Below are 13,600 nucleotides of genomic sequence, written 5' to 3'. Positions count from 1 at the left end.
ATGTCCTATTGTTAAGTGTTTAGCAACAAATAAGCAAACTACATTATTTAGGAAAAAACTAAACTGAAAGTTATGTTATAAATTGAAAACTACTGTAAAATGAGTATCTTAGTTTTTGCTGAAACAATGAATTGTTGATTTTAAACATTTTTTTAAAGTACTCAGTAACTTAGCCCTACAGTGTTTCAACTAATAGTTTAAAATCAGTTTCCACTAAAAACATAGGTATGTATTCAATGCTGTTTGCGAGTGGTGACAGCGAGCAGGGCTTCCTGCTCGCTGTCACCACTCACCCTGACAGCATTCAACACAGCCTCTGCATCCGCCAATTCCCCCTCGCTCCGTTTTTTGAGCGAGGGGGAATTGGCGGATGCGGCTCCAGAAGCAGCGAGACCCGCGGCTAAAAACTGCGAGTTTTCTGCAGCAGCCGCGGGTCTCGCTGTTTTGGGGAAATCTCACCGTCCTGTGACGGCGAGGATTTCCCCAGCAGGTTGAATAGTGCGAGTGGCCGGCGCAGGGGTTAAACAGCGAGGTTCGCTGGTTTTCAGCAATCCTCGCTGTTTAACCCCCTCGCCGGCCGTTCGCTGCGGCATTGAATACATGCCATTGAATTGGCAGGAGCGGGAAGACAGTTGCCTGACCGCCACATAGTTCAGGGGGGATGCAGTTGAAATACCGGCGTTCAAAATCCAGACCGCTGAAATCCCGATACTTTCTCCCTCCGTGGGTGTACACGACACCCATAGAGGGAGAATAAATTAGTGTGCGAGCGCAACGAGCCCGCAAGGGGGGGGGGCGATCCACGTCCCCCCCTTGTCAGGATTTCGGTGGTCGGGATTCCGACCACCGGGATTTCGTATGTATTCCAGTTCAGGGAACCTACCTGGTGTAAATAATATTTGACTAGAAGATCACTCCTTCTAAGCACTCTAACCTGCCCAAATAATATGAAATACTTAGGAGAGAGTAGGGTGGCTATGATGAGCCAGTGGGTAAGTGTGTAGTGGCCCAAAGAATAAACCTGACTCAGTTAGGTTGGAATCCAACCCAGGTAGCTTGCAGGGTTGGTCCCAGGAAGGACCTGGGTTATGGAGCAGTCTGAACAGGGGCATTAAAACCGAGTCCCATTCACAGCATAGGGAAAGCTGCATTCCTGTTGCTTCAAGCTGGTCAGACCTGAGGCTTTGGTGTAAAAGGGGTATAAGCTAGGCAATGTTTTCCAAAATGCAGGTTGTAGGGTAATTTAAACCAGTTGAAATTGTGACAAAGTGAGTTCAAGATTTCTCAGAAGAATCTGGGAGAAACCCACTTTTGCATTTAAGAAAAATGATGTGGCATTATTCATACAAGGGGTTAATTTATTAAAGCTTGAGGACTAATAGAGTGTAAGTTCCTCCGAGCAGGGCCCTCTTCTCTTCACATTTCACTCACAGCTCTCCTATGCTCAAACACTCAGTGACCATCTACGTCCTCATACTCCTCTCCATCATTGGCCTCAAGCCTCTTATGGGCCCTTATTCTGATTGACGCGGACTTTACCGCATTCTTACGGATCGTGTCTTTTCGGCGTCTGCGCATGCGTGGAGAACGCAACGCGCATGTGCCACGCCTTGACTCCGTACCAGTTCGGCCAAATCCCGTACAAAACTGTTCCCCGCAATCAGTCGGGAAATATGGGCGTATTATGGGCGTCATGCGGAATGTCACATGGGCGTAGTTTCAAAGTGGGCAAAACGGGGCGGAAACATGGGCGGACACGGGGGAGTACACTTATGTTGGGGGGCGTACATTCGGATAGCACTCCGAATGCACGCGATGAAAAGGGGAAGAAATGTGCGGTGTCCACAAGTGTACTATTGCTTTGCGGACACCACTCGTTCATGCGGTAGGCGAACGTACCGCCTAATGACTACAAGCATTAACACCTGAACCCAAAAGAATCGACTCCTTTACTCATTACTCACTAATAGGACGCTTGTCAGTGCTTTAATTGAAACCATTGCTGCTTCAATTGCTGTAAGGGTTAATGTGTGCAATGCATGTGTTAGGCATGCTTGTAAGGATATATTGGCATCTAATTGATTCCAATTTCAAATAAGCAGTTTTTTATGAGGATAGGTAATTGAATAAGTGGGTCATGTGATGTCTTGCAGAAGATACTTAATAGTGGGTTGTTTGGCGTAAATACTCCGCTTACGTGCGGTAGCACCGCTTGGCTCCCGTTCGGATGCGGTATTCCCGAGCATACTCTGTAATACTCTGTAATACCGTGCCGAATCGGAGTGTTTCTCCCGCACACGCATGGTTTGTATGTCGTCCGTAAACACGCCCTGTTCTTAAAGAGTGAGTCCGTCCGAATGCGGAGGACACGTGGGCGTTTCTACGGACGATGGCCGCATGCGGCAAAACACCGTAGCGTGCGGACCGCTCCGTAAGAATGCGGGAATATCCGCACCGATCAGAATAAGGGCCATAGTATGTTGATTGAGTCCTCACTACTTATATTTAAGCTGTAATGTACATTGAACTGTGGAACTCTTTATTTGTACTTTATTTTTGTTATTTATTCAATGTTATGCCAAGTTTTGTCTCTCTGTACTGTTCCTTTGTACGGCGCTGCAAAACACTTGTGGCGCCTTATAAATAAAATTATAATAATAATAAATGATAGAAATTAGATAAAGCTGGAAATTAAACTGCGGGCAGATGTCTTCCCCTGTATAAATCAGCTTGGCAACAGGCACGTTTTATCAAAACTGGTCTTTTTTCCTGTGTCAACCTTTTTACTGTCGAATAGTGGTCGACCTAATGACTGATGACCTAATTAGTCTAATAATCCACACCTGCTGAAAACGCTACCTCAAACTCAAAAGGCTGGCTATGTAAATGTACAATAATATAAAATAATTTCTCTATGCCTTTTTAGAATCCTCATCTAATGGAAAAACAATCCACAAATATCATTAGAGACCAAGGGGCAGATTTATTAAGCTTGGAGAAGAGATAAACTAGAGATAAAGTGGAGAAAAGGTAAAAGGAGATAAAGCACCAGCCAATCAGCTGTGTTTGAAAAAGACAGTTGGGAGTTGGTATTGCAGAATAGGGTACCTCTGTATTCAAGTTCATCCATAAGTGAATAGCAACGCTGCAGAAGGGTTGAATGCAAGCACATTTTTTTTTAAACGAGCAGTTTTATAATCTTATAATTTAATGAGACCGGCGTGTAAAGGTTTTTCATGCCCAATACCATTGGATATGTGATACACAAGTGTGTCGTTTTTATTTTATTTCGTCTCTGTAACTGTCAACAAAGTTTAGTGAAGAATAAAAAAAAAAAAAGCCCAGTGGACTCCCTTGGCCGCAGACCTACCCGTGCATGCGCATTTCAAGACTGCTGTAGAAAGTGTGTCACTGGGGCACGAGGCTCTCCCAGGAGTCACGTGGTCCTTGCTTCAGTGCCGCGTGCCGGGCCCGAAGGGACAGCCGCATGTGCGCAGGCGCAGTGCTGCAGTGAGCAGAGTCAAGCTGTCTAAAGCAGACTGGAGGCGTGTGAGGGAGAACATTGCAGAGCAAGGAGGGTGGAGAAATAGGACGTGTATTGCTGAGCTCTCCTCTCGGGGAACAGTCTGGATAGCTGCAGCACTGCTCGTGTTTTGACAGGAGATACTGCAGAGCGGTCACCATTCCAGTAAAAGGGTGCAAAGACCTTGCAGCCTGTATTTTTCAGCTCACAGAACTAAGCTAAAGACTACTATCTCAGTGGCTGCAGGTGCACTGGCATTTTATTTTTTTGAGGATCTTAAAATCCAGTTTATTTAGCTCATTATAGGCATTATTTATAATTGTCATTTTTGTAGCACACTGCTCTGCAGAGGGCATCCGAGCCATCACCTCTGTAGGACGCAGCTCCCATCTTTTCTTCCTAAAGAAGCATCTAGAGTAGAAACAACCAATATATTATATATTTCGTTTCACCAATGCGGCAGCTGCTGGCAACATTTTCTATAAATTCTCCATGTAAAAGGAATTACTACAGCGGATCGCTGCACCCAGGGGGTATATAAAGGACACGAGGAGGAGGACTGCAGTGTAATAGTAGACGCCTTGCTGCGAATGATCCCGGAATCTCAACCATGACTACTATGGATTGCAGTAATAACACAGGTGAGAGGGGGTAAAGGGTGTAGGTACTGCGATTATTGAATGACTATACGCGGTTATTTGCTCTGACCTGATACATTTCCATATGTATTAGGCGGATTATTAATATTATAGAAAATATATAAATAATGTATATTCTCACAATATGTGTGTGTAGATAAAATATATATATATATTTATTAGTTTCTGCTCCCTGACTTTAAATACTTCTTATTTTAATACAATGCAGTTATGGTCTTTGAGATTCCCTTGTGTGTGGAATATGGAGAGGGACCAAGTAATGTAATTTCTCGAGAGATCATTATGGCATGATGAGTGTTGTGGTGGATCGTGGGATTCTGGCTCCTAGCACAAGCAATTATCTCCCGCCTATATGATGTCCCTATAGGGTGAAGTGACCCTATTTTATCAATACATTACCACTGTATATGATCCCCAGTACAGGCTTGTGTGTATAATGATGTCCTTAGTTTATTTATTTTTTTGAATTTGCAACCTGTTTTATTTTAACTTGTATTAATATGATCCTCTCCATTATAAGCTAAATTTAATGTCGGCAATGCATGTGTTATATTTAGAAGGCACCCCGCGTGTATGTATAAAAGGGAAAGCATGAGTGGGAGGTACCCTGGCCTGCAGAGCTTGCAGTCACATGGAATGAGGAAAGTAGGTCACCCGAGCTGTGTGTGAGCCAGATCCTCCCAGTGGCTTCACGTGTTCTCCCGCCCTAGCCATGTGCACAGTGTTTTCATTCCTGCTTCTGTAGTCGAAACCCTGATTGGACGGCTGTAGCCACGCCCCCTGAGGTAACTGGGTCCATGGACACTCCCAGAGCTGGGTCTGGGTTCCATCCTGGGATGCTGCCTAGTCTGTTTCCATAATCTTTGACATGAGAGGTATAGTTTTGCAGGACTGCTGCTTTGTCCTTTTGTTTGCCAGTAGGCAACATAGTGCAGCTGTCTAGCTGTTCTCTCACTATAGGGATGAATAGCCAAAGCATGATGGGACCTGTTTTTAAAACATCTGTAAAGCTGCAGAGGGCATTGGGTAACCTCTGGCTTTTTAGAGTTGAGTTTTTAACTTGTCTGAAAATAGTTCTACAATTGCTGACAGCCTGCTGTGGTCTATATTGTTTCGTTGTGGATAAAAGGCTTTTGTATTGTAGTTTTTGGTGCCCATCTTCTGTATTTTATACCTAACCATTTTAGCCCATATTTAAGTAGTATAACTGGCTATTTAGGGAAGACGCACATTTGAAGTTATTTGGAAATAACTGGTATATTCCTCACCCTTGCATGGTTATAGTAGCTAAATGATTTGGTCTTGAAAATTCAGTGAGTCGTGTGGAACGTGTACTGGCAGCAGATAGGTTAAAGCATTGCAGGGTGGTGCTATTTGTGAAAGGAGGAGAAATGTGTCATTAGGACAGCAAGATTGGCCGCAGGCTCAGTGGGTAGGTGTGACTCAGAAGTGCATGTGCATTGGAAACATGTGCAGTGAGAACACGTGGAGTGTGTGCGTGAGGCAGGAGGGGACGAGTAACCTGAGGTCATTGAGTTGGTATTCATTACATGTGGCTGGACAGTTTATATAACCTGAGGAGATTCATGAAGGGACAGGTGAAATAAGTAATGAGAGAAAGGGAGTATGTAAGCAAAACAAGGGATTCTAGAACTGAAGTTAGTAGATGGGATCTGCTGAAGGTAGACAGAATTATATTTTTTTGGGTGGGAGATCTTTATGCAGAAAGGGCATAGTCTCTAACAACATGAAGCCGATGCGGGAGATGGCAGCTGGAGCGCACTATTGTCCACATTTAACAATATCAATGATAGGTATTGGAATTGCCCAAATCTAGAATGGCACGTACACCTTCTACTTATAAACGATATCCGATTTGAACTCTATTAGTGGGAAATCCATGGGCGGTCTCAATTTGGCAGGATCTTGCTAAGCTGTGGGAACTAGTGACACCAGTGATATTGAATTATCTTCCCCATAAACCAGCAGAAATTCATGCTGACTAGTGCCTAAATCTGCGGTTTTACGGGAACCCAGAACTTTGGAGTCTATGTACCAAACATTCCAGAGAAAGTGCAAACTAACTGCCATGTTACAGGATGGGTTTGGAATCATTACATGAACTGGTTGGCTGGTAGTTTATCTCTCTACAAGGCTGGGTACATTAACCTGGAGGTAGTTTTACTAAAGCTTCTAAAAAAGATAACCAGGGGTATTGCCTATTGCAACCAATAACATTGTCTATCATTTCTATGTTGCATTCTACAAATTGAGAGACATGGTTTGATTGGTTGCAATGGGCAACATCACTACTTGTCTTTGTTAGAAGCTTTTATAAATTACCCGCTGATGTTTCCATGTCCTTGTCTACATCCTAAACCGTGCTGTACTTTTATTCTACGGCCACTATAGGCAATGCATCTGGCATAGCAATGCTTTTATGTTCATTTTATTAACTTAGTCGTTCCCTTCATGTCTTGGTGCATTTGAGCAAATTTAGGAGCTCATTGCTTTTGGCAAAAATGATTACAACTTTTTGAGCATTACTTTTAATAAATAAAGATGCAGCCAACTTCGGCATATCATATGTGCCCCTCAGTACATGAACAGTAACACATGTGCAAACTGTAGATGTAGTAATGTAATGACCTTGTTTGTATTTACAGCCAACATTTGTGCAGAATCACAGTAACTAATGAACAATAATAAGGTTAATTTACTTAATGCTAGGGATCTATTTAGATGCAAATGTTCTTTTGAAAACTGCACTGCGAATATAATGTGAATTTTTTTTCAGGAAAAAAACTTTGCTCACTCATAAGCTTTGCCTTTTGTAATTGCCCTCAATGTAAGCAGCATTGAATTGACTGTCCCCCTAAGAAAACAAGTATCTGAGTTGCTATTACGGGGTTAATACAAATCAGCACTTACATGCATTGTTAGTAAACTAGCACAAACCTCTTTGTGTTTATGTGGGAATTAGTCAGACTGCAGTGTCATCATTGTTTTCACTTGGGGTGTGAAAGTTGCAAATTAATTGAATGCTTCCTGTCTTCTTCATTGCTTCCTGGAAATACTTTGTATTTCAGGAATGTCTGCTGTGATATCATCAATGGCTTATGTGCCTGTGACTGCATGATTGCCCTGTGTGAATATACATTGAAGATTGGTGGTGGGGAGGTGTATTTTGCTTATTTTATTCTTATTTATTTTGTTTTAGGATACAATTTTCATTCTGTCTGTCTGTCTGTCTGTGTGTGTGTGTGTGTGTGTGTGTGTGTGTGTGTGTGTGTGTGTGTGTGTGTGTGTGTGTGTGGATAGATAGATAGATAGATGAAAATTCAGTGAGCCGTGTGGAACGTGTACTGGCAGCAGATAGGTTAAAGCATATATATATATATCTATCTATATATCTCCGTTTGTAAATATAAAACACCACTATATCTCAGTTTGTAAATATAAAACACCATTGAGAAAACCGTGATTTCCTGATATGCAGGTAAAAGGGAGTTCCTTTGATTATGCTTTAATCTCTGCATGCATTACCCAGGATGCTAAGCGGTGCCTGCAGTGCAGAGTCCTAGACATTAACCTTTCATTAGCCAACACAGTGGAGCTCTTGCAGAAAGAGGGTTTAATCCACTTAATATGGAGGATCAAGCAGTTATTTTGTATATTTCAAATAGAGTAGAGCATAAGTGATGTGCATGTTTCATTTAAGGTCAGAATGTACACATTGTAGGCACCAGGAATTATTGGCTGTTGTACATAGCAAGTAACTGTAATACATTTTGATTTATATGTGCTGTATGAGGTGTTCCCAAGTATGGCTAGATCATTTTTAAATCACAATTGTTATCTGGCATGTTAGTTCTGATTTTTTCTATACGAACACACTTCAACCAGTGTCCTATGCAGAGGAGGCAGCCATTTTGGGGCTGAACCACCATTCAGGAGCAATGTGTTTATCCGTTCACTAGGAACCAAACACTGAGGCACAAATGTGATCTGATCATGGATTGGTTTAGCCCAGTCATTGGCTCTGTCTACTGTGTTTATATAACCTTTTATTGTTATTTCCATTTCCTTAATCCTGTTCTCTTCTCTCTGACTTTCCAGGTGGAGTTATAAGTTATGTTGGCTCTAGTGGCTCTTCCCCCAATCGGACCAGCCCAGTCTCTCTGTACAGTGAATGCTCAACTGGTAGCCCTCAAGGTGGAGCCCCTCACTATCCATCATATCTGCCGCCCTCTCCTTCCCACTCTTATAGCGCCAGTTCCTCTGGCTCAGGAGGGGAGACTTCACCACGCTCCTCATATGGAATGGCATCCTCTCCAGGAGGGCTTCATGTGGCACTAGATGATGGCAGTCGTGTATCCCCAAGCAAAACATCCAGCAATATCACAAGTAAGTATGTTATGAGGTCTGAATACACCTTCCACAAGAACAGGATGGATGTTTGGCATCATTTCATATATAGACTGAACTATAGTGTCCTGGTATGAGAAGGTTTTATAACCGTATGGCACCAATTATCTTGATAGCCGATCATTGCGATAACAAATCTGTGCATGTGTAGATTCTTAGAGGACACAGCCATCACCAACCTGAAAGCCATTACACTAGGCAATAACAACCCAAGTTTAACAGGCTTACAAAGGATTTCAGCTAATAGTAAACATGCCTTCCTTTATGCTATTTTTCAGAGCTGAACGGAATGGTGCTGCTATGCAAAGTCTGTGGTGATGTGGCCTCTGGATTTCATTATGGTGTACATGCCTGTGAGGGCTGCAAGGTGAGTGGAGTGCAGAATAGGACATTATCTAACTGCTTTTTATTGTGTGAATGGTTCCGTGGTAAGGGCACCAGGTGGGTGGTTTCTTAGAAGCCTACCAATTTTGATCTGGCAACCGGGATAATAGTAGTGTTTGGGATATTAAGTAACTATAGGTCTTCCCATCCCATGTACATGGTGACATTCCTATTCTTTTAGCCAGTGCAGAGGCAGCATCTCCACACAGAAGCAGAATTTGTTATGTGTCTGAATCTGCACCAGACAATTAATGCCCTTCTACTTACTCATAACAACCCTTGCCTCGGCATGACTAGATTAAGTGCTAACATTGTGGGCAGTGGGGTGCCAATCCCCACCCCCTTTGCTTTGGTTACGTTCGATGTAGTTTGTTTCAAGGCTAAAGTTGTCATATGGTCTTAAAGTGGAGTGGTAAAGCTATAGCAGCCATCACTTGATTATTCTGACAATTGTGCATTCATTTCCAGGGTTTTTTCCGACGCAGCATTCAGCAAAATATTCAATACAAAAAATGTCTGAAGAATGAGACGTGCTCCATAGTGCGGATTAACAGAAACCGTTGCCAGCAGTGCCGCTTTCGGAAGTGTCTTTCTGTTGGCATGTCTAGGGATGGTAAGTTCAAGTGTTGCCATTGCATAATTGTTTTATATTACCTATGGCCAAATGTAATAGCCTCCTAGTTCGACAGTGATGCGGGATGCCGGACAAAGTCTGAATTTTTTTTTTTTAAAGGGGCAAACATTTACAAGGCAAAACCACACCTTGTAATAATTGCCCCTTTATAAAAAAAAAAATCCGAGTTCGGCTGGCATCCTGCATGGCCACCGAACTAGGAGGCATTTACATTTGGCCATCAGTCTTATTTTTTAGTCTTTTAATAACATTTTGTTACATTTTTTTTTTGTCTTTAGCTGTGAGGTTTGGTCGCATCCCAAAGAGGGAAAAACAACGGATGTTGGCAGAAATGCACAGTGCTATGAGTCACATTGCTGGTGGCCATTTTGGGAGACGGAGTCCTGTTCCACTTCAGCCACAGCAACTTCGTCCTTCTACTCCTCCCCACCTGGGTCCAACCTCCTGTCCTTCACCTCCTTCTATCCCAGAAGCCTATCCTCATTACCCACAGCAACTGACGCCTCCTCGCTCTCCAAGTCCAGACCATGTTGATGATGTTATAGGTCAAGTGGCCCAGGCTCATCGACAGATATTTGTCTATGCCCATGAAAAAGTGAGCGGAAAGTTATCATCATGGGAGCACCATGACATCCCTTCATCAAAATGTTGGATGCAGGACAATGGAGAAACCAGAGGCAATCGCAATGTCTTTCTGGTAAGACATATATCATCCCATACTTTTCCCAGCATTTCAATGAAGAATGGATGTATTTCCTCAGTAGTTGGGCTTATCCAATTCACCGGGTCCGTTTAGAAAATTAGCATATTTTGAAAAAATTCCTTCTAAAATCATTAGATTGACGAAACATATGGAGAAGGCTACTTCTATAGCATCTCTTGCATTTCTATTTGATACCCCCTGTAAAGCTATGTTAATAGCCTCATGGTGTCCATACACTATGCAACCTTCTCTGAGAAGTCTCATCCAATCCTCCTCCAGCCCCCCCCACATGTGGCAGGACCGTGTGTGGTACTTACGTGCAGCACGTATGATCTCCACCTCCAATGTGCACAGGACCGCGCATCAGATCGGATGTGTTTGGGCCCATTTCACCCGATTTTCTCCGCCAGATCCTCCGTAATCGGGTGAAATAGAGCCCAAATCACATAGTGTAGGGGTACTTTTAGATCTGGCCCCAGCCCTGACCACCACGCTGTGGTTGTTTTCGCAAATAGTCCTTATAAATATATATACTGTATAACCTTTTTAGTAATTCTGCACCATCAGCTGAACATCGCACCTTGAGGTGCAGTAAACCTAATTTAAAATGCATGTGTTGCTCTGCCCCTCAATATGCTATAGCTCTGCTTGCATTCCCAATATGGTGAACCCGACTTATTTACAATTTTTATACAATATATGTGTACATACAGTACAGGGAATAGTAATATGTATATTAAAGCTATTTATCCATACACTGCATAATATAATGCTCATTATTCATGTCCCACTTGCAGGCTTGCCCCATGAATGCTCTGCCCCGTGGAGGAAAACTCTGCTCTGTACAGGAAGTTTGGGAAGATTTCTCTCTCAGTTTTACCCCAGCTGTGCGAGAGGTAGTTGAATTTGCTCGGCACATTCCTGGTTTTCAAGACTTAACACAACAAGACCAAGTCACCCTGCTAAAGGCTGGCACATTTGAGGTGAGTGGTGAGCTATTATTTCTGTATGTTACACTACGGTCTCTTACTTTTCCATTGTCTTACATCTGCATTCTTTATCTTCTCCCAGGTCCTCATGGTCCGGTTTGCTTCCTTGTTTGATGTGCGTGAACGATCTCTCCGCTTCCTCAGTGGAGCTACATATTCACTGCCAGAGCTCCAAGCCATGGGGATGGGGGAGCTTCTTAGCTCAATGTTTGACTTCAGTGAAAAACTGGCATCTCTCAACCTGAGCCAGGAGGAGCTGGGGATCTTCACTGCGCTTGTGCTCGTATCTGCAGGTGAGGCACTCCCTGAAGCAGAATTTCTGATATACTAGTAAGCCTGCTCGAAGCAAAAGCTTTTGAAAGCTAGTCTGCTACCTTCTGTGTTTGTGCATGCGTGGGAAAGAGATGTAGTTTCAGTCTCTGCCAGCAGATGGCAGTGTTTCTCAGACACTAGACATATATAGGTAGATATATAGATGATTTTGTTTCTATGGTCCTCTTCACTTCGCATTTTTATTTGGGCCACAGGTTGCCTAATGCAAGACCTGTTACTTTGGGCAAAATAATTTCTTTTCTATTTTTTGGGAGGGGGCACACAATGTCTAGTTTTTCTATCAATACAGCTGAAAAATTAAATAAATCCCTGTAACATCCTACAACCTGATGAAAAATGCAGCTACTTAGTATCGCGCATAGTCAAAACTAGTACCAATGCAGCTCTCACTATGTAAAAGAAACTGGGTGCCACATAGGGAAGAGATGAGATTGATATATCTGTTCCTTTTTATTTTTGTCACTGTACTTACATTTTTGTAATGCTTTCTTCCTTTCTGCAGACCGTTCAGGGATGGAGAATGCTTCATTGGTAGAGCAGCTGCAAGAGACTCTCATACGTGCCCTTCGTTCTCTCATCTTTAAAAACAGTCCAAACGACACTTCCCGTTTCACCAAACTACTGCTGCGACTACCAGACCTGCGCACCCTGAACAGCATGCACTCTGAGAAACTCCTGTCATTCCGCGTCGACACACACTGATAGTATGAAGGAATCTCCGTCGACCTGCTGAAGCATGGGCACTATAATAGAAGGGGTCTTCTGGCGTTGACTTCACAGACTGTCACTTCCTGTGGAAGGCTAGAGCACACAGTTATGACCTCACAAGAGAGATGGCTGTTGGAAAATGTATCTAGACTATATCTCCAATACAGTGATGATGGCATGAGTCTCCCAAGATGCCACTGGCACGAACTGTTTCGTAGAAGGGTGGGGTATAAGACATTTGAGGCAAAATCTGCAGAGCGATGTGTATATATAATCTATATACATATACATTTGTAAATAATTTACTGTCATACAGTGTAAACCATTGTGTAAATATTTGTGTGTATATCAGAAGTTGTGCTAAATATAAATATTTTACGACAACCTCAAGTCTTTGTCACACTCTCTGATCCTAAATCCCAACATTGTCAGCCAGGAGGAGGAACACTAATACCCCTTTTACACCAGACTTTGGACCCGGGATATTGCCGCTCCAGTCCGGGGCAGGGCTTGGTGTAAATGGGGTGAAAATAAATAACACGGGTACTGTTCCCCGGGAATCTGACCCGGCAAATGTTCAGGGTCGGACACGGGGCTTATCCGGGGCTCAGGGTGGTGTAAATGGTCTTATCCGGGTTATTTGGCAGGGAGAAGGCTGCAAAGAGCTGATTGGTGCTTCTGCGGCTCTGGCAGATAGTGTCATCTGCTGGAGACCCGCACATGGAGCAGCGCAGCAGCAGCAGAAGCAGAGTTACCATGCTGTGTGCAGACTGTGCCCTACACTACAGCAACATTCTGTGCTGGAAGCACTCTCCCCAGTGAGTTTACAGCCTCAACTGCAGGAACACACGCTGGCTGTCACACAGTGTGTCCCAGTGTGTTACGAGTTTTTATTCATACGCATCTTCATCTTTCTTTATGAGAATGCATTACATCTATAAAGATTCCAATGTATGATGATTTTATGCATATTTTCAGCTTAATAAAGCAAAAAAACTTGAGGAGTGTCATGTTCCATTTGTTGTGACCTCATCAACAGGCCAAAAATCCATTTTTTAATGACAGCAGCAAGGAAAGACAGGGCTGATCCGTTTTCAGTGTGAAAGGGCCTTACCCGGGAATAACCCGGATTGAAGTGCAGTGTAAATGGGGTCTGAGGCAGGGCATGCCCTGGCAATATCCCGTGTTCAATTTCCCGGGTCCGATCCGGTATTCTGGTGTAAAAGGGGTATTACAAAC

The 13,600-nt window shown here is 43.2% G+C and overlaps 1 protein-coding gene across 3 annotated transcripts; it reads left to right on the top strand.

Annotated features, from left to right (window-relative positions):
* Positions 1-3,410: 3,410 nt before the first annotated feature.
* NR1D1 (nuclear receptor subfamily 1 group D member 1) lies at positions 3,411-12,745 on the top strand. 3 transcript variants are annotated; one of them, XM_083147241.1, is made up of 8 exons: positions 3,411-4,164; positions 8,302-8,589; positions 8,889-8,977; positions 9,463-9,607; positions 9,907-10,325; positions 11,129-11,314; positions 11,403-11,613; positions 12,156-12,745. In XM_083147241.1, the coding sequence occupies exons 1-8, from the start codon at positions 4,134-4,136 to the stop codon at positions 12,353-12,355; spliced, it is 1,569 nt and encodes a 522-aa protein (XP_083003367.1). In that variant the 5' UTR covers positions 3,411-4,133; the 3' UTR covers positions 12,356-12,745. The 3 variants fall into 3 exon arrangements, with proteins under 3 accessions (XP_083003367.1, XP_083003369.1, XP_083003368.1); XM_083147243.1 differs by lacking the exon at positions 3,411-4,164 and adding an exon at positions 4,950-4,967; XM_083147242.1 differs by lacking the exon at positions 3,411-4,164 and adding an exon at positions 5,036-5,057.
* The last annotated feature ends 855 nt before the right edge of the window (positions 12,746-13,600 follow it).

This window comes from Crinia signifera, chromosome 6 (assembly GCF_055691185.1).
Source record: "Crinia signifera chromosome 6, ASM5569118v1, whole genome shotgun sequence".
NCBI lineage: Eukaryota > Metazoa > Chordata > Amphibia > Anura > Myobatrachidae > Crinia > Crinia signifera.
Note: the sequence above shows the minus strand (reverse complement) of the source record. Positions and strands in the feature narration are given on the sequence as shown.

Bases quoted from the DNA above. Each gene is read 5' to 3' on its own strand.
- NR1D1 (XM_083147241.1), top strand. From the start codon at position 4,134: ATGACTACTATGGATTGCAGTAATAACACAG. The intron at 9,608-9,906 runs GTAAGTTCAAGT...TTTTGTCTTTAG, and splicing joins TGTTGGCATGTCTAGGGATG to CTGTGAGGTTTGGTCGCATC. The intron at 10,326-11,128 runs GTAAGACATATA...TCCCACTTGCAG, and splicing joins GCAATCGCAATGTCTTTCTG to GCTTGCCCCATGAATGCTCT.